The sequence below is a fragment of the Triplophysa dalaica genome, chromosome 1 (genome assembly GCF_015846415.1).
Source record: "Triplophysa dalaica isolate WHDGS20190420 chromosome 1, ASM1584641v1, whole genome shotgun sequence".
Taxonomy (NCBI): domain Eukaryota; kingdom Metazoa; phylum Chordata; class Actinopteri; order Cypriniformes; family Nemacheilidae; genus Triplophysa; species Triplophysa dalaica.
In genome coordinates, this window is record NC_079542.1 from 11,548,439 (window position 1) to 11,570,443 (window position 22,005).

Genomic DNA, 22,005 nt, shown 5'->3' on the forward strand with positions numbered 1-22,005 from the left:
TTTATGTCATACTTAGAAACCCCACATTAATTAACATTATACAACTCTTTGTTCAACTCGCTTTGTGATACAGGCCACTGGTGATGGACTAATGAACTAATAATGAACACGGAAGATAAAACCAAACTGAAGACAACTGTGACAAAAATATTTTGTGTTTGAAAAATTAAACATCAAACCCATCCCTTATTTAAATAAAAGTAACAAAATAACAAAAATAAATGTGAGAACATATCACAAGTAATCTTAAGATATTTATATAAACTATAATCAAAAAATATGACGATGAAATATGAAAACGCTTTTTTTCATGCTGCTGATGGAAAAAATCATCCTCTTTGAGCTATAGGAGCTAAACATAAATCTGATGTAGATAGCGTGTCTCCAAGGTGATATCCTGATAAGGGCAAGAAGTGACATTTAGCCCTTGGCAGAGTTTGTCATGCTTTTGCCCTCAAGTAACAAGAGGCATTTAGATTATATATGCTTTCATTTTCTTTCCTTCGTCAGCTGCATTTGTTTTAACACTTAGACTTATTTTAACTTTTAACTGGATATAAAACAAAACAAACAAACATAATAAAAATGCTTTAATTCTCTTTTCTACGTCAACGGCATAGTTTCAAGTTGTATAACAGAGCTGCATATATAAATGCATAAAATAGGCTACGTTATTTATTACAAATGCCTATCATAACAAGAACTTGTATTATGTTGACTGTTATTTTGTACTTCTGTGTTGCTCCTGTTCCCCTTTTCTGTTTTTCTTGTGTAGAGCTTGTGTAGAACTCTCATGTTTGGGGGTAACTTGGGTTTTCCAGTTATGGTAACAGGGTAAATCTTGGCTCCCTGTTTTTTTTAATTGAATTAATACAATTATTGAATTAAATTAAATTAAACCAATTGTTAAATTAAAAGTGAATACTAAATCTTGCTGTGTAAAGACTTCATTTGTGCATATAAAATGCGTATAATGCAAAATGTTCTGCATTTAAATTGTGTACCAGTAATAGCAGTGAGATGTGCTATAGTATGTAACTGTATGATATATAATATATATTCCTATAGATTTTTCAAATATAGATTCTCTGAAAGTGTTCCACTAGTGTTAATGAGTGAATAGACACAGTGTGCCCTGGGATGTCCTTTTGCATTCTAAACCAGGAAGCCAAAATGAAGACTTCCTGATGAATACCAAATTAGTTTTGGCATCTTTGAGGATGCAGGCTGCGAGAATAAATACATAAAATGATCTCCAGCGGTACATGCATATAATTATTGGCAAACCAGTTGCATCACAAACTCAGAGTGTTTTCATTTTGACCTGTTATCAGTTATGTTGCTAAATTTCTAAATGTAGGAAATTTAAGATCAATGGAGGAAAGGATCCCCCGAGTAAACACGACAAAGGCTGCACTGTTAATTGAAACCATGATATGTGGTGTTTAGTGGGTTCCAGTGAGGGGACAGTTATGAGGCTCATCCTGAAAGATTCATTGTGCGATATGCTAAAGCAGAGCAGATGAACATGTCAACAGTCCACAGAAAACTGAAGCAGGATTGTGCAATTTTCAATGGACAGCCAATGAATTCAATAAGCCAGTAGGAACTTCCCACTGACATGTCACACGTCATGTCACGGATAATGAGTGGAAGATATTCACAGTGGCCTGGGATCACCAGCCTTTATTAAAAGGCTTAACTACTGAGAGGCATGATATTATGCAGGGGTTGTATTTAAAGGTATTGACATAGACTAAAATAGCCTAGGAAAATAATTCCTTTTTTATTATTTTATTATTATTATTAGGTAAATTTCTTTAAATATTAGAACGGCAGGCTTCAACATTTGCATCCCTATAGACATCTCTGTTTAAAACACAAATACTTATCTTTGTGCAAATACTTGAACCATGAACCATGTTTTTGTGCAAAAAGTGTAGTAACCATGATTTTTCGTATAATGATTACCATCAGCAAAACCATGGTTTTACTACAGTAACCACGTTTTTTTGTTGTTTAAACTGTAATAAAACCATTGTTTCTATTTTTATAAGGGTGAGAAGTAGGCTTACTGTGAATTTCAACACAACAGCTTAAATTATGAATATAACTTATTATTAACAACCAGGGTAAGGTGAAGGTAACGGTTTTTTTATCTACATGCTCAATGCACAACACAGCCGAAGGGCGGCTGCAAGACATGGATACATTTCTAAAACTGATGTGTTTTGCTGAACAATTCTATGTTGGGTTACAATCCCTTGTAAAGTAAATCTGGGGCACAGTTTTTGGAGTAAATAACTCAGTTTCACCATAAAACATTTGTTAGGTCATTTCGGTGAAAGGCAATTTAATAATACCAACAACAACGCTATTTCATTTTTCCGGATCTCTAGTGATCCCTTCTCTTGTGATTTCAATTCATTTCTCTCATCACCACCCACAGACCGGCGTGAGTGATGAACATGTCCCCTGGACTCTCTAGTGCCGTTGGGTTGAAGCGCTCTGCTCCATTTCAGAATAGCCTGCCTTTCGCTCCAAGCCTGCTAACAATACACAAGCATTTACACCATAATTAAACAGCGCTGAAAACCCTTCCTTCAGCATCTGTATCACAGCTCAGGGAAGGACTTTGGCTCATGTGTCTTTCCAGCTCAAACGACCCTGTGGTGACATCTGCTGTGGTGGAAAAGGCAGAGTGCCTGGTGCCCGCTTTGCTGGAGGACTCTCATTACAGACACCATACTGCCGCTATGCCCGGAGGCTGTACTGACTATGGAGACCACCGCTTTTTCTACCTCCTCCCTTTGCTCTCCCTCAGCAGCCGCTCAGAAAGGAGGCCGTGTCATCTGTGATGCACTGCTCGGCTCTGTTGCTTCAGGGCAGAGCTAAAAACAACGGTGATGCCTGACAGACAAGTCAAAGACCTTGCAATTGCTGTTGGTTTGTGAGCATAAACACAGGACCCTCAAAACTTAGCAGTGGTAATTACGTCTGTCATCTTTCAGCGGACTGTTTAAAACCTCAACCGGGGCGAGCCACTCCCTCAGGCTGACCTCTGACAAACACAGTTTGGCACAAGTAGAGAGTAATACTCCCAGACAGCTGTTTACCCCATTCCAGAGTTAATGCTTTTTTCCTGCGGAGTGACGTTTGACGACAAGGTACATGCATTACATGGAGTGAATTTGCAAAGTGGGTGAAACTGGCTGTTTATTTCTGGTAGTGATACAGAACCCAGATACTGTAAACAAACGCTTATCTTAAATAGATGAGTAAATAATAGAAATGGCCTTTAATATTAAATCTAGGAAGGAAACTGTTTCACGATTGCATAGGGTTGGCAAAGCCTCTAGAGTGATGCCACAATTCTTTCACGCATAACTCAAGTGATAATTGTTTGAATATTTAGGATTTGATGCCATTCACTAAATAAAACACTTAAGATGTACATTGGGATATCTGAAGTCCACTACATTGCATAAAGAAATTTTAATGGATATGCTCCATTGTGGCACTCCATCCAGGGTGTATCCTGCCTTGATGCCCGATGACTCCTGAGATAGGCGCAGGCTCCCCGTGACCCGAGGTAGTTCGGATAAGCGGTAGAAAATGGAATGGAATGGAATGCTCCATTGTAATCCAAATAGTCTTATTTTCTGGTCAGCCAGATTTACATGAAAACAAATAAATATTGATAACTAGTCTATTATCTGTATTGAATAGTGTAATCACTTAAAGGTCAAGTCTATGAAATGTAGCATCATCGAACGGCAAAGTTGCGAATTGCAACCAATAGCTCAGTGCACTGGTCACCCCTTCCTTTCAAAACACTACGGTGGCTTACACAGGACAAAGATGTTGTCACGCTTTCGCTATTTTGCTTTTTGCTGTCTCAAAACAAAATGGCGAATTCCATGTCTGTGGACCCACTAGGTACAACATGTACATAGAAATAGCTCATTATAAGATAATAATAACATAACGCTTCATTATGTAAGATCTTAATACACCTCTGAAGACATAGTTATGTATATTGTATTGCATTTCTGTCGATAGATCGTCCTAAATATCACACATTGCAACTTTAAATCATTTAACTTGGTTGTGTGATTAGAACAAAGCCTCTTTTCTTTTTCTTTTAGTCTATTTTTCTAAAACAACACTGTGTATTTATATTACCCCTCTAGTGCCTACTTGTACTCTTACAACCTGCCAAACATCAGATGTTTCACCTTGTCAAATCATAGCTTACCTGTTTGCCTCACCATCTGTAATGCAAAATGTCATAATTCAGCTGCAACTTTTTCAATGCAACTTACACTAGATTCATTGCAGGGACAGTCTCTACGGAAATATAAGTTCTTTTCTCAAGAACATATTGATGGCGAAGACAGATTTTGATGTCAGTAACCCTGCAGACGCTGGCTAATGGGAATAAGCCAGCAGAGTGTACGATCTGTTTTCAACAGGCAACCCAGATCTGTAATTTTAAGACTTTCTTTCATTTTCTCTATTAATGACACATCAAAGATAAGAGTTTCATACATGAATTTGCTTGAGAATATTTAGGGATGAGTTTCATGCAAATCAGCCCGGATGCTCTCAAATCCCAAAGAAGTACCATGACAAACAACTCTTGTCAGTCCTTGGCTGTTTCCACAAGACTGTTGGAACTCCCATACTGCGGACCGGTCATTATGCATTACATGACTTATGAAACACATCAAGCACACTGCTACATAGTTGGACTTTAGCCCTTTAGACCCCACATTCTACCAGCTTTCCTGTAGCTCAGTGGTTAGAGCATTGCGTTAACAACGCAAGGTTGTGGGGATTGCAAATACCTATGTAAAATGTATAGGATAAAGCAATGTAAGTCGCTTTGGATAAAAGCGTCTGCCAAATGCCTAAATGTGATGTAAATGTACCATGTCGTATTATTAAAAACATTCATTAACAGAATTCTGGTGGAGCAGAGCTTCTGTAATGTAATTTTACTCATCCCTCTGACCTTTATCAATGCATTGTAATTTGTTTGAAGTGGTCTTCAATTTCACAATCTACTTAGAACTGCAATTTTACTTCAGTATTTTGCATTCAATGCTGGCCACTATACAGTGAGAATTTTATTTTTATTAAAAAGAGAGGCAGCAATGTATCAGAAAATTATATAGATTAAAAAAGGTACATGATTTTGGATTTGAACTTGGGTCCTCCAAAGTGCCTATCTACAACATGTCAGAGCACAGCCCAAGAGGGTATTGGGTCTTAACAAGAATTTATAGCCCAAATTATCACATAATATATACAAGTTTTACTTTTTCAAGTTGTCAAAATCTAAGTAAGAAAGTAAATTAGAATAATGCATACTTTTGTGGGGCCTTTAGGTACAGGTCATTATAGTTTACTGTAAATGGGATTTGTCTTGCAGGAACGAAACGCATATGTAGTTTTATCAGTATTTTTAATTAAATTGTCAGCTAAAATAGATAATTACATGACAAATGCCTGATGTGTTTATGCTACTTATTTTGTAGAAAACACTCTTCAATCTCAGGTTGTGATGCGAAAAGATAGATTTCTCTCCCTTTCAGCTAGCTTAAATACACATCTTCCCACACACGTATTATTTATTATTATAGGAACAGGGGACCTCTTCTCCAACAGCCTAACCTGGGCCTCACTGTATCAAAAACATATGTGAGCGGAGCGAGCGACCCCTCTCTCATATGTTAAGGGGCAGTCCTCTCTCAACGTCCGTGTATGCAGCCCCCAGAATAACTCAAATACAATCCATGGAATACGTCAAATATATAATGGTAGAATAACTTTATACATATATGCGATTATTTTGGGGTATAAAATCTTTTATATATAATTATAAAATAATTATATCAAAAACATGATAATTCTAAAACCAAAACCATTAATCTATAAAAGAAAAGAATATGTTTGTTAATTTTGTGCAAACACTGATGGAGAGAAGACACTAAATCTGTGCCTATACTGTTCTGTTTCTGTTCTGACCAATAGACATACAGAATTAGAACAAGATGAGAAAAGAAATCTTTTTCCTGGTTTGTTACAGTCATTACCTCAAGGTCAAGGAAAAATCCTGTCTAATGGAACCTATTGAAACATTTTTTCAATTCTATTCCTCAAGGACCCTAAAAAATCTCTAAAATGAACGAACAGTAAAATTTACTAAAAAGATCAGGAGCTCAAATCAATGACCTAATTTCATGGACTCTCATGCATCAGTTTACATTTACTCCATTTTTATGCAGCAGTGAATTAATCCAAATACAATCACGTCAGGTTGCGCTCTCAGAAATGAAGGTGCTTGATTATGCCATAGAATAACCATTTTTGTCTAAATGGTTCCATAACATCCAAATTACCTTTATGTGTCATGAAAGGTTCTCTGTGGTGAATAAAGGTTCTTCGAATTAAGAAAATGAAAGAAAGAGATGGTTCTTTAAAGAAACTTTCCCTGAATGATCTTTGTGGAACCAACATCTCTTCTTTTAAGAGGAATTTTAAGAGAGTATATTCCATAAAGAAATTGTATCAATGTGTCAATGACTATTCACAAAAATGTTGTGAACCTGAAAACATGCACATAGGAAGCTTACACATGAGACTTTAGCAAACATCCATTTGAAATACCAGGCAGAAAAAAACATACACTAAATCATGAAATACACTCTGCTTTCACAGGCTTAGATACTTTCCATACAAATTGACTTAAAGGGGTCATATGACAGGGCTAAAACGAATATTATTGTTTGTTTTAGATCTAATGAAATTACATCTAACCTTATACACGATTTAAGTTTCAAAACGCTGTATTTTTCGCATACTGTGCATGTTTGTATCTCCTCTTTGCCGCCCCTCTCTGAAACGTGCAGATTTTTTACAAAGCTCATCGCTCTGAGAAAGCTACGTATGCTATGATTGGCGAGTTAATCAGTGCATAGCGATTGGTCGAATACTGCAAGCTTGTGATGGAAATGTAACGCCTCTTACCATATTTGGAACATCAGGTTCCAAAGCAATTGTACTGACAGGTACACCAATCTGACTTGCATATACATTTGGTCGGTCTTAATCAAATCATACCACGAAACTGACATTGATCTGTAGGGATGTGGTTACAGACGGCGTTTCAGGCAGGTATGGCCGAGCAATTGCTTTTAGATAGAATGCATCTTTTGTTCCGACACTCACATTTTTGCAATTTTACGTGTCTAATGCATGCATGGGCAACTTATAATACACCAAAGAAACAGAAAAACATCTATTCGCGCCATACGACCACTTTAATCTCATTGCAGTTCAGTTTTAATAACCTGCTTAAGGGCAAAATACAATTCTTATAGCAACTTACAATTTTACAGGTTGCTCCACCGCTCCACAATGTTTCTACATTGTAGCGACAGTAAATTTAGTTTGTGGCCTATGGTTTGTTTTAATTGGATGTTTTATCCGGCATGCACAGATGAGCTACTTCATTTATCAACTGACACGCACATGTAATGGCATAATCTCTGGATGACACCACTTACCGAGGCATACCCCTCTCTGAAGCATGTAATCTCCCTCGAAGAAGAGATGCTTCCTCTTGCCAACATATTATTAGCAGGAGAAAGCTTTTTCTGAAGGAAGCAGAATGAAGCTATAGGCATTACTAAGATGTGGCTGTCACTGCTTCGTGGAGCCTGCACATTCTCAGCATCTGGGTGCTTTCACTAAAATATGGGAACGGATGCGACAAGACTAATGAAAATAAAACAACATGCATGGAAACGACCCAGCGCTCACAATGTGTGGAGTCACAGGGGGATGTGGGAGGCTGGATTGAAATCTAAATTAAAGGAGACGGACATCCCATGAGGGATGCGCTGATAGAGTTGCTTATGAGCGTTAGAGAAAAAAAGGTCTTGGGAGGACATTTTTTGAAGAGGACATGTGGCTGATTCACTTAAGTCCCACACAGTGGTTTTTACATAGCGTGGGTGAGCCCTGAACTTGTCACTGCAGGAGCAACCCACAGTGTGAATAGAGGAAAATCAATATTTGCTCTTGGCAACCATGTTTCAAGCCCGACTTTTGGCATGTTTAAAAGGACCTTTATAGTCTTCTAGTATCCCTGAGATGTTTGTAATGCAGTCAATGAACGAGTGCATTTTTTTACATATGCAGTCTCTTTTTGGGATATTATTTGGAATATATCATGGCTAATTCCACAGGCTTCTAGGTTAAGTCATTAAATATATATGGCTTTGGGCATATCTTTATGTTTGATAAGCAAATGTTGAAAAGGGAATTAAAGTAGAAGCATGGTGGAGAATGAAAACTATACAAGCACAATTTCCAGGAACCGTGTCTGACGGCTTCTTGGAGCTGTGAGGACACCAGCATGCATGCACAAGGAAAATGGTCGGGGCAGAGCTGATGAGATTTGAATGTTGTCAAGTGTTTATGGGTATCCCCCCAGCCACAAGCCTCAGAAGAAGATGCAACAATATGAAATTAGTGCTTTGAAAAACTGCATTAGTGATCAAACTGAACATGCTCAACAGCCGTACTACCTTCACAACTATACTTAACATTCCCAGCAGTTGAAATCCATGTGGTAGGTGAAAATGCGCTATTTGAAATGCGTAGTATGACTGAAATTTCAGTATGCAAAACACACAATGCGATATTTTTCAGTTTATGTTGAATGGACATTTTTCTATGACATGGTAGCTGAGGCCTCACCAAATTTATGATGTTAATAAATTAAAAATATACAGTAGAAGTAGAAAAAATGAGCCAGGTGGCTTTTTTAAAATATGCATTACTTGTGGTTTAATTTAATTTGTTTGAAACTCTGTTGTTTTTATATTGTAATTGTCATTGTTAGTACAATATAGATGAACAAACATACAGGTCACATTACAGTATGTCCCGAGTATGCATATGGCCCACACGCATGTGTATTTTCAAATGTGTCCTGAATAAAATAAAAATGTATAAATAAATACAATAACTAACAAAGAAGATAAATCTCTCTTATTCTATTTGACATTATAAATATTCATAATAAAACATAATTTTCAGTTAGTTTTCTGAATTTTGCTCAGTTTTATTTATATTAAATGTGCTTGTGCTCAAAAAGGCTTGCTTACTACACAGTTTTTATTTATAACATTGATGTTTTTCTGCTTTCGATTCTTCAGTCAACATTTAAAATAGTATTTGTCTTTCAAAAAAGCTGTTTGCATTCAACATTAAGATAAAAATGTGAATAGGCGTTATTGCATTTGTCCAGGTTTTGGTTTTTGCTATCTTTAAAGTCAACATTTTTCATACACGATTGTGAGTGCATATCGAATGACACATTTGACATGTTCTGTGATAATTCAATAGTTCACTGCTATCGTCTTGACTCTGAAACGGCTGTTGCTTTAGTTACGCTTGCATCTGAGATTGTTGTTTTCATCCTGCTTCATTGATAATAAATCATTTATGAGAGCTGGAGCCTCGGATTTGTTGCACGGTATTTCCAAGAGTTTCCAGCCAGGATGCCTTCGATGCAAGATGTTCATAATGAGTGATACAGACTATATACAATGTAGCGTATCAAAAAAGAGAAAGAAAAACCAATCTTTCTCACTGTAGAAGGCACTTCTAACACCGCACGGTATGCTATTGTGAGGCTATTTGAAATGGCTGATGAAATTCTGGGTGGTTTTAACCTCCTGAAAAGCACTGCTGGTGACCCTTTATTACTCCATGATGACTACAGAAGCTCTTTGTCATAAGCTAGGATGTGTCTTTGCCGATAAAACAGCGACTTTCACAATCCATTCCCTTTGTAAGAGTGTATTTTATTGCTACTTTGAGTATCTTTTTTGAAAGAGAGTATTTTATTTTATTTAGACATCAAGTCCCATTGGCCCCATGTCTGATAGACTCTATAGTTGACCACTTTTGCCTTATTTTGAAGTAACAAGCAGTATAGAATAAAAACAAATGAATCAAAGGTTAATGTATTCAATTTTCTTACATTGTCTATTTTAAGAGGTTTGTGGGGGAGTAGCCTATAAAACTAATCTTCTGCAATCGCCTCACGCCTCATTTGCACAATAAACTGTTAAACATTGCTTCAATGAAATCAGACTCACAACAAAACATACAAATTAGTCATTTCTTTTGTTTGATTTGATAGAACTGAATTTTGTTCTGACATTTTGTTGTGAGTATTTTCAATCACAAGGTTATCTTCGTTTTAATGTTGTGGATATATGGAACACCTAGGTATAAATATATGTATACAGTTACTTCTGCAACGAGTTATATTTATATGGAAATTCACTTGAAAAAATAGAAGTCAAAAAGTCCTTCAAAGGATTAATACCATATTTGTGTTTTAAATCCTCCCACCACTCGTTTCATGGCAGATCCACAAACATTTTGAGGGAATGCTTCTTGTTTTTTGTCAGCAGAAAACGTAATGCTTCAGCCGTAAATCTTCAGAGAAACTGCAACCGTTCTGGCTGACTCAGTCGACCAGGATGCAGGATCTACAAAAGCATGCGATTATTTGTTCACAGCCTTCTCCGGCTTTTGTTTCTACATGTGTACCAAGATGCAGGTATTAGAAATCCATCCTTTATGTCAAATATGACAAAAGCAAGCCCAAGATAACAATAGTGGAGTCGTTTTCTGCCCAACAGGAGGTCCACAAAAAGCTTCTGAGCTGTGAATGGTTTTCGAAATGCCCTTTGGAAATTACAGTGAGTGGCTTTCCTGTAATTGTGTGTTTTAGTTCTTTTTAACTTCCAGCTGAGAGGATCTCCAGCACCCACACTGCTTTAATTATAATACAGTGAATCATAATTTCCTAATTAAACACAAAAACATTCATTTTGTTCCTCCCACCCAGTTCCTTTTCCATACTTTCCATTTGAAATAAGGCCATCATTCCCATGAAACCATTTGATCATAATTGTTTGTTCCAAATCATAAGGTTCAATATTTTTTCTGTACAATTTAAAACACCCAGACTCAACCTATTTGCAATGAATCAACTTAACTATTGCTTTTTGGCATGTTAACAGTCAATCCCAACCATAGAGGTTGTGATTGCTCCTGTAGAAAGTCACAGCAGCTGGCATTTTGGTACGGTACTTCTAATCATATCCAAACTGACTTTTGAGGGCTGATATCTCTGTAAGCAGCACAGACACAGCTGGTGGCACCTATCAGAGAGGAAAAAGCATATGAATTACTTGATTGCTTACTGCTGTTAGCCACATAGAAGTGGTTCCATAAATTCATATTTCAGCTCCTCACTTGGAAGTCTGCAATTGTTAAACGCCACTTCAGCATGTTGACGGTTGCCAGTATCTCACCCTGTAATCTAAGAGCCAATGTGCCAACTGTCTCGACTGGTCTGTTGGGGTGAAAAATGCCTCTGCACTCAAGAATATAAGCGAAATCGCATTTAATGGAAATTCTGTCCAACACATTGATGGGGAATGAGGTTGGATTGTTTGTGATTGAGCTACTGTTTGGACGCTCACGCTTACTGCTCCGCGCTTTGCTCTATCGCTTTGACATTTTATCCCCTATTTCTTCTTTTATTTTATCTCCTTTTATCACCTAATTTTAACTTTAGCAAATCAGCACAGTGCTCATACGTCAAAGTTTGGATTACTACAAAAACTGAGAATTCTTTTACCCGGCCAGCTTACATTCCGGGAAAGGAAAACACAACTGCCCAAAGGATAAGAGAAAATGCCTCTTCTGGAATCTACTTGCTGCACAAACTGCCACAGACTTTTACAAAGGATTGCAGTTCTTGAAACAAAGTTACTTACGAGACCACCAAACCAGACGGAGCACACAACGGAGCTTCGTCATGGACACCCTCAGCATACCGGTGAGTCCCATAAAACTAGTGCTCCTCGACAGGTAGAGAAACAAGCCGATCGACTTACTAATCGATGGCACAAACAGGGAGCGAGACCCAAAGGCACTCGAGACATCAGACTGTCACGAGCATCACATATTACTGCAGTAGCATCCTCTACCCCAGATACAGCTCTGACAAGGATTGCAAACACTAGTCTCCTACCACCGCCTATACATCTTCAGAACAGATTTGAAGTGCTAATGAATGTAAATGAGGAATCCCCAAACGTGATGAATGTGATCGAACACAGACTGAATGGGCCAGTAGCTAACACTGATGCTAACTGGCGCTCAAGGTTGAGCAGACACCGGCACTCCGCTCAGAGAGCAGCAGAGCCCAGGACTCTGATAGTGGGGGACTCCATAATCAGAAACATTAGCGGCAGGGATACAACTACGTGCTGCCTTCCACAAGCAACAACTTCTGATGTTAACAGGGAACTTCAGAATATTCTGATGAAACATAAGACTACAAATCAACTCATCATTCATGTGGGGAAGAATGATATTCATAAAGAGCAGTCAGAACTCCTTAAGAAGGATTTCAATGAACTTTTTGAAACACTTGAAAGACTGAAAGTTCAAACATTCATCAGTGGACCTCTCCCAGCAAGAGGAACAAACAGGTTTTCACGGTTACTTGGGCTAAATACGTGGCTGCAAAAAACCTGCAATATAAAAGGAGTGAACTTCATTGACAATTTCAATCTTTTCTGGAGTCAGAGACAACTCTTTCATCGGGATGGGCATCACCCAAACAAACTTGGTTCAATAGTGTTAAAGGATAATATTTACTTCTCCCTCAATCATCCTTCTGCAGTTTGTGCCAATCCACTCAATCTGAACGGCACACACACATCTGGACACAGTATGAATGACCATGGGACTTCACTTCAGCAGCAAAATGGACATGATAACACCACTCCACCACAACAACCTCTGCTCATGGACACAATCTCAGCTGAGCCCTGCCCACAGAGCTCATCACAGACAGACATATCAGAACTGCTTGAAGATTCAGCACCCAAGGACGACTTCCTGGAAAACAGCCAGGGAAGCCAGGACAGCATATCACAACCTCCGATAACAGCAGAGCAACGGGACCTTTCACCAGACACCTTTTCCCTCTCACCAGCCTCGCCCCTTCTGTGCTTCTCACAGAAAATGGAAGAACTGGTGTATGCTGGAACCAGACTATCCCACTCTTTTGCTGCAAGCCCCCAGATAACAACCAAAAAAAGACAGGCTCCATTACCACCGACTTCGAAGCCTGCAGCAAAGCTTGCGGGCCCAGCTCGCCCTACCGCTCCTGTGAGAATTCTTCGGCCTCTGCCACAACGCCAGGCCCCACACCTTCCTTCATCTGCTCGAGGTGAACCGAAAACAACTGATACCAGCTCTCAGTGATGTATGTCGGGTCCCCGTTTTGATAACAGTAACTTTCTCAAATGTTTACAGAACAAGCGGGAACCCAGTGTGCCTGCATCTTCCTCTATTGCTGTTCTATTACAAGATAGAAAGTCTAAGGCCTTCAATAGCCGTACTGCAAACCTAACTAATCTGGTGCCTATTACACGTCGAACTAATATTGCTGTGGGGATAAGTAAGACTGTTAAGTTAGCACTCCTTAACATCCGCTCACTTAAAAATAAATCACTTCTAGTCAACGACTTAATAACCACAAACAATCTGGATTTTATGCTTCTGAATGAAACCTGGCTAGAAGACAGCTGCAGTGCAACAATCCTAAATGAAGCAGCCCCCCCTAACTTTACTTTTATGAGTGTTTGCAGAGCTGCTAAGAGAGGTGGGGGTCTAGCTGCTCTTTTTAAAGATATCTATCAATGTAAGCAAAAATCATTTGGGAATTATTTGTCTTTCGAATATCTGGGTATTGTGTTAAAAGGTGCTCCACGCATTTTACTTATCATTATTTACAGGCCTCCAAAATACTCTCCAGCCTTTGCTGAGGACTTTACAGAACTGTTATCGACAATTACCTCAGAGTTTAACTGTTTTGCCATTGCTGGAGATTTTAACATCCACATAGATAATGCAGAAACCAATATGGCAAAAGAAATCAATACTGTTTTAAAAACTTTTGATCTTACTCAGCATGTACATGCACCCACACACAATCGTGGGCACACTCTAGATTTACTTATCAGTAAGGGTCTAAACATTTCATCGATTGTTATCAAGGATTTAGCACTGTCTGATCATTTCTGTATTTTCTTTGATATATTGATCTCTCCTGCCACTGAAGCTAGGTCTGTGTCTGTCAAGAAGAGATGCTTAAATGAGAACACTAGTGTACTATTTATGAAGGCTATATCCTTAACACCAAGCATATCTGCAGACTCTGTTGATTTTCTCCTTGATTCCTTTAACTCAAAAGTTAAAACTGTAATTGATGATATTGCTCCTGTGAAAGTCAGGAAGAAGAGTGGCAGACAAAAAGCACCTTGGAGAAACTCAACAGCAGTGCAAAATATGAAAACACAATGCAGAAAAGCAGAACGCATATGGCGGAAGACAAAACTTGTAGTCCATTATAACATCTACAAAGACAGCCTACATGCTTTTAATATGGAACTAGGCAAAGCTAGACAGACTTTCTTCTCAAATATTATAAACAGTAATTTAAACAACACACGCACTCTTTTTGCTACTGTAGAGAGACTGACAAACCCGCCAAACCAGATTCCCAGTGAAATGCTCTCAGACAACAAGTGCAGTGAGTTTGCTTCTTTCTTCTGTGAGAAAATCAATAATATCAGAAAGGTGATCAGCACATCCTTGAGTTGCCCTGGGGTTAGACAGATAATCAAACCACCTGAGAAAGTTGTTACTATGTCTGACTTCAAAGAAATTGATGGCACAATTTTGGAAGAAACCGTACAACACCTTAAAACATCAACCTGTTCTCTTGACACACTTCCCACATCATTTTTCAAAAGTGTGTTAAACAGCTTAGAAGCAGATCTTCTAGAAGTGGTAAATGCCTCACTTCTCTCTGGGAGTTTTCCAAACTCCCTGAAAACTGCAGTTGTAAAGCCCCTCCTGAAAAAGAACAATCTGGATAAGACCATATTAAGCAGCTATAGACCGATCTCAAATCTTCCTTTCATAGGCAAGATCATTGAAAAAGTTGTCTTCAATCAGCTGAATAAATTCTTATGCGCGAATGGATACTTTGACAATTTTCAATCTGGTTTCCGACCACATCACAGCACAGAGACAGCGCTCATAAAGATAATAAACGATATTCGCTTAAATACTGATTCAGGCAAATTATCAGTGCTGATACTACTCGACCTCAGTGCTGCATTTGACACTGTCGATCATAACATACTTCTTGACAGGCTGGAAAACTGGGTGGGGCTTTCTGGGATAGTCCTAAAATGGTTCAGGTCATACTTAGATGGGAGAGGTTATTATGTGAGTATAGGAGATCATAAGTCTGAGTGGACATCCATGACATGCGGAGTCCCTCAAGGCTCAATTCTTGCGCCAATCCTGTTCAACCTGTATATGCTCCCAATGAGCCAAATAATGAGAAAGAACAAAATTGCTTACCACAGCTATGCAGACGACACACAGATCTACTTAGCTCTATCGCCTAACGATTACAGCCCCATTGACTCCCTGTGCCAATGCATCGATGAAGTCAACAATTGGATGTGTCAAAACTTTCTTCAATTAAACAAAGACAAAACTGAAGCAATTGCATTTGGAAACAAAGATGAAGTTCTCAAGGTGAACGCATACCTTCACTCTAGGGGTCAAACAATTAAAAATCAAGTCAGGAATCTTGGTGTGACACTAGAGTCAGACCTTAGTTTCAGTAGTCATGTCAAAGCAATAACCAAATCAGCATACTACCATCTGAAAAATATTGCAAGAATTAGATGCTTTGTTTCCAGACAAGACTTAGAGAAACTTGTTCATGCTTTCATCACCAGCAGGGTGGATTACTGTAACGGACTCCTCACTGGCCTTCCCAAAAAGACCATTAGACAGTTGCAGCTCATACAGAACGCTGCCGCCAGGATTCTGAGCAGAACTAGAAAATATGAACATATCACACCAGTCCTCAGGTCTTTACACTGGCTCCCAGTTAAATTTAGGATTGATTTTAAAGTATTATTACTGGTATATAAATCATTCAATGGCCTAGGACCTCAATACATTGCAGATATGCTCAATGAATATAAACCCAACAGATCACTCAGATCACTAGGATCATATCAGCTAGAAATACCAAGGGTTCACTCAAAGCATGGCGAATCTGCTTTTAGCTATTATGCCAGCCGCAGCTGGAACCAGCTTCCAGAGGAGATCAGATGTGCTCCTACAATAGTCACTTTCAAATCCAGACTCAAAACGCATCTGTTTAGCTATGCATTTAACGAATGAGCACTGTTGCCAATGTTCGTCCGACTGTCTGTTCTGTACTGTATTTTACTTTTATAAACTGTTTTAATTACTCTTATTTCTTTTTATTATTTTAATTTCTTCTATGTAAAGCACTTTGAATTGCCACTGTGTATGAAATGTGCTATATAAATAAAATTGCCTTGCCTTGCCTTGCCTTGATTGTGAAAGGGTAAAAACAACTCTTCTATATATAATCTTAAAAAACTTCCAGAATATATGGTTCCATTAAGACCCTTTAGTATCCACAGAACCTATCTACTGGAAAACTATTTTTTTCATTCTAAAAAAAAGTAAAAAATGAAACGTTTTAAGAACCTTTATTTCAAAAAGTATAATCAGTTTTGTTAAGGTTAGGGGCATTGTAATATCATCAGTTCTCCTAAAATATATATTTTTTAAATTAGATGTGTTTCACATTTTTAACACATGCCAACGGTATTTTCATCTAGTTTTGAAAATTCTGTCATCCTTTATTCTACCCGTTTGTCATTTCAAACCTGCATGACTTTCTTCCGGAGAACACAAAAGGAGATGTTTTGAAGAATGTTGGTAACTGAATGATGGCGGTACCCATTAACTTCTGTTGGAGAGACAAAAGATCAGTGCATGTCAGTGGGTACAACCTTTGTTTGGTTGATAAGAGCACTGTAAATCCAGATAAATTGGCAATACTCAAACATGTTTTAGTTTTGTTTTCAAGATTTTTTTAGTTTCAGAGGTCCTTGGTTTAAGTAAGCAGAACTTTCAAACTTTAATTACTGTTAAGTTAAAGTTCTTACCAAATCTTAGCATTTTTAGGTTAACTAAACTATATTCTTTCCATTTTGTTATTTGACATATTTCTTAGTATTTATATGCATAAATCAAACACTTCGACTTATGCAACCCAAAATGAGCAAAAAGAGACTGATCTATGAACTGGTATAAGCACAGTTCCTGTTCACTGGTATCTTAAAACATATTACGGGTCAAATGTAGCTTCGCAGAGCCTAAGCACATGCATGACTCCTCTAAACAATGGTAACCACAAAACTGAAAGAGATGTTAACCTGTTCTAAATATCTAAGAGAAGTGAACATTAAACACTAACAAGACTTTAACTTTACTAAAAACATGTAAATAAATCATATTAAATCATGTAAAAATTTACTCTCATAATGCAGTCTGACGCAAAGCATGCAGGGAATTGGAAATCCTTCTTGACCAATTGTGTTCAATTAACTTGTTTAAATTAAGTACATTGAACAAGGAGTAAATCTATTTTCATAATAATAATACATAATATAATCAAAAATAATCATTACACTTTACTCAAAAGTAAAAAAGTGTTAACTTAAAATATTTAAGCAAGTAGAACTTTTTTATAAAATTAAGTTTACATTACTTAATCTGTTTGATTATTTTGAAAATTTGGGTTTACAGTGAGGGTGAGTAAACGGTGACAGAAGTTTCCTTTTCGGGTGAACGATCCCTTTAAGTCTACATAGATTTTAACACATGGCCAACATCATTTATGAATAAACATTTGCATAAACAAAGACATCCAGTATTTTCTTCCGCTTACTCTTGCCTGTTATTAAGCTGCATTTTATAACTTTAATGAAAAGATGTATTCTCATTCACATCCTTAATCATTGTAGAAGAGGATGAAGGCTGAATTGGTAAATGTAGGCCATTATTTTAAGAGACTGACTCATGTTCTTTAGTATACTATTAGATGTTTTTATAAAGATTTTGTTACATGTTTTTTAAAGAAAGAAATCTGTTATATAAACTGAGTGGATGACAACGATCAAATAAGAGGCACATTCCGTATTCATATACATTAGTTCTATTGGTTTGCATATTAATATGGTTAAAGTGCTCCATAGAGAGTAACTTTGAAAGGTTAGAAACTTAAAGAAAGAGGTTAAATACTTTTACAAAGCTTTCAGATGACAATCAGTTCAACAGCCGGAGCTTAGCAGGAAAGTCAGTTTTATCAAATGCAGACTGTCACGCATCATTTCTTTTCAAGGGCGCTTTACTGATGAGTCAGTCAAAGATTTTGTTTTTTAATGTATACTGTACATTTTAATGAATGATAGAACATTGCTTTGATTATTTGTGATCGCAAAATATTCAATATATTTAGATTATTTTTCATGTTGTATGAGATGTGGTCTTTTTAATTCGTTTTAATGGATTTTTGATTGATGTGAAATGATCAAACAATGAATTTCTATTTGATTCATCTATTCAAATTTACCCCACCAGAAATAAAGAACAAGACTCCACTGCTTGTAACTCTTGGGTTTACCTGTCTTCAAAGCATCACGTAAAGAGAGTGTATGGTGAGTTCATGTGGCGAGACCCTGATGAGTATCATCGTCCTGCGTACAGCTCATCACACCAATGCTTTGTGTCATTGGCTCTCAGCAGTGGCCAATCTGCCTGTAATGTCTCCCCTCTGCTGCAGGGCATCTTCCTGCCTCACCGTGGATAACAGATTACAAAACTGAGAGCCAAGTTTGATCGGCCGAGTTAATTGAAAAGAAATGATCAGACAGCATTTTAGTGCAGCCATAGAGAAATTATACCAGAGGCTCGGTTTTAAAAGACACCAAGCAGAGACGCGTATTATATGGTATTACGGCCTCAAGAAGTTTGACACTGTTGTGCCTGTATCTTATTCGGTTCCCGGCTGTTTGCGAACATCCAAATTGCTCCACTTGATCCCACCAAAGCGGCTGAATTACAATGAAACCATTCTGAGACTGAACCGTTCTACTTTATGCATAGAGAGCAACAGCACAATGTAAAAATAATTTGCTCCCCATCCATCCACTTCTGCAAGGTTGAATCATTCTGTTAGCTCCTATCGATGTTTTATCTGATATTATGCCATTGGAATGGTAAGGCTGTTCCTCAGAATCCCTTCTATATTTCATTCTCACTTCTTGAGATATACAGTAGTAAACACTTAATGGAAGCCCAGAAGGTTTTATGGTGTTGTTGCTGGGTGCCTACAATTCGACGGTTAAACTTCAGCAGAGTGGAACATAAGAAATTCCTTCAAATAATTCAAAACGACCTTGACCAAACACCTCTATCTGTGATAAATGCATATTGCCGATAGCCTGAAACAAAGAAAAAAATGATCATTTTATTTTAAGGACTAACGATTGGCCAGAACTTTGACTTATAACATGTGGTCCAGTCTGCGTTGCAGTTTATTTTGCCCAAGAACCAGCAAACACAACTCCACAAAAACTATTTAACCATAATCTTCTGCCTGTTTTTCTACAAGTCAGCTTGAACCTCTCAGTATCATATAGTTAAGAAATAGATTTTTCCTGTACAGCTGTACAGAAACAACTAGAGAAAAACTTCCACATACACACAACAACATGAGGAAGAAAAACTCCACTCCAAAATCCACTTAACAGTAATCAGTGCAACCCATAAACAGGAAGCCAGGATGACACAAAGAACACACCAAACCAACCAAAATGAGAACTGACAAAGAAAAATCCGGGAGTATAAATGCACAGAATACACAGAAAACAGGAAGGAACCGGAGACCAAGGCAACAGAGGCAGGGCTAATTAGAATGAGAACTGATAATTGATAATTAACCTAATGAGAACTGATAAGGAATAAATCACATGAAACAATGAAAAGAACAGAGACACATGAACTAAATAAGAACACAAACTGACCTAAAGCATGTTAACTGTCCATTCTCACGAGACAGTGGCACTTTAGCCTTCAAGTTTTTCATAAAAATACTTAATTCTTTTATTTAAAAAGGTTACTGCAAAATTTGAAACTCTTCATTTTCAATATAATGGGTCTGGTTGAAAATAAACAGGGCTGTGTAGTCATAGGAAATGCTTTAATACTTGTCATAAGTTCTTTAATATTCACATACTTCATTAAATTAAATTTAAAAAGTTGGAAATGGAAAAAGCTCCATTGAGTGAATCAAATAATGTTACATTCAATACTGCTAATTCTATGTATAGTCGGCTAAGTCATGGGATTTTAAATGTCACAGTTTGTTGTTAATGGGCCACATAGTGTTTTCCCCGCTAGATTTATTCATTTAGCAGGTGTTTTATTCAAAGCAACTAGAACAAAACAATTCCCCTATTATTTGTATTTCGCTGAAAAACCTACGTGTAGGTGCCTTGCACAATACATACTGTCTGGCTCAATGCTTGGCTCTAGCTCTAGTTTCTCTTTAAAATAAAATCATATCATAATGTTTTGAAAATTGCAATGTTTTTCACTGATCCAAAATTAATCATTATCCTCTGTTTTTGTAAAATGCAGGGTACATATAATCCGCCAAATATAAGTGACATAATCTGTCACATTCAAAAAATATTCTCTATATCTCAAAAACACTTACCTTACAGATGTCACAGCTAATCAATGTTGGATTATATCCTCTATAGCCTGTAGGATTACCAAAGCGCTAAGCTGTGGCACGGTTATGTGTTTGGGTGCTGAAGAGCCCTTGCAAAGATGCTTAGGAGTAATCTACAAAGTACAGAGAGTGATTCATTTTGATGTCCTAAAGTCAAACATGCAAATTTGTTGAAAAATATGTCGGTGTTCAAAACAAATGGGCGAGTAATTACAAAAGTGACACCACCTCATAAAATAATGTGAACCCTTTGAGACATCGATACCAGAGACGCAGAACCAAATGAAAACCTCAGTTCCAAAGGTAACCAGTTGATGCCTCTTCATCTTTAAAACTGAAACAAATTATATTTATTCACAGTTACAATGTATTTGTGTAAACTTTGCATTAACCCGAATAAATCATTTTTGATTAACACAGACTCCATTACCAGATATTGTTTTTCTTCTTAGAGGTTTTACTTCACTAAATATTAATCATATCCGTATTCTTTCTCTTTTGCGACTGGATGCTCCACTTCCTCTCTCATTAATGTCACCCACCCCACCTCTCTCTTTTATTTGCTCAGTATTAAAGCACTGCGCGGGTTGGCCAACTGTTTGTGAGTCAGCTTGCTGAAAAAAAGGCAGAAAGGCGATTTTACACAACCATCGCTTCCCATTTAAACATGAGGCCTCTGTGCCTAGACAGCAGATGACGTATTCCTCATTACACGGCTGTGGGAGATGATGGCTTGTCAGGTCGGTCCTATGCTGACATGTGCAGTGACTTTGTGCCTCATAGCTTTTTCTAAACATGTGCATTCAAAAACCACAGCATCTCTGAATATTTGGGAGTGTGGTACATGGATTGTTTTGTAGAGGAAATGACAGACTGTGAGTCACATTTATTAAAAAGATTGAATAGACAAAACATTGTCCATCCTTAAAGTCTAACATCATACATTCTAAAAAAGGGAGAATTTCAATTAGGGTCAAAATTTATAGATTTCAAGTTAATCCAATTAGGCAGAATAAGGAAGGTCTGAACTCAAACGCTATAATCCTTGGTTGATGTAATACTTCAAATCCATTCTCATTAACATTATGTGTTCACCACTAGAACAAAAACTATTTTTTGTTTGCAGGAAAAAAAATATATTTTCATCACATATTGAGTTGTAAAAAAGAGGTGTGGGG

General features: G+C 37.5%; 1 protein-coding gene across 1 annotated transcript; it reads left to right on the top strand.

The window, feature by feature from the left end:
• The first annotated feature begins 11,597 nt into the window (after positions 1-11,597).
• Positions 11,598-16,380, top strand: LOC130427837 (uncharacterized). Its single transcript, XM_056755540.1, has 2 exons — positions 11,598-13,345; positions 13,432-16,380. The coding sequence occupies exons 1-2, from the start codon at positions 11,797-11,799 to the stop codon at positions 13,488-13,490; spliced, it is 1,608 nt and encodes a 535-aa protein (XP_056611518.1). The 5' UTR covers positions 11,598-11,796; the 3' UTR covers positions 13,491-16,380.
• Positions 16,381-22,005: the final 5,625 nt, after the last annotated feature.

Coding starts and splice junctions, on each gene's coding strand:
- LOC130427837 (XM_056755540.1), top strand. CDS start 11,797: ATGCCTCTTCTGGAATCTACTTGCTGCACAAACTGCCACAGACTTTTA. Junction 13,346..13,431: donor CCTTCCTTCATCTGCTCGAG/GTGAACCGAAAA, acceptor AAATGTTTACAG/AACAAGCGGGAACCCAGTGT.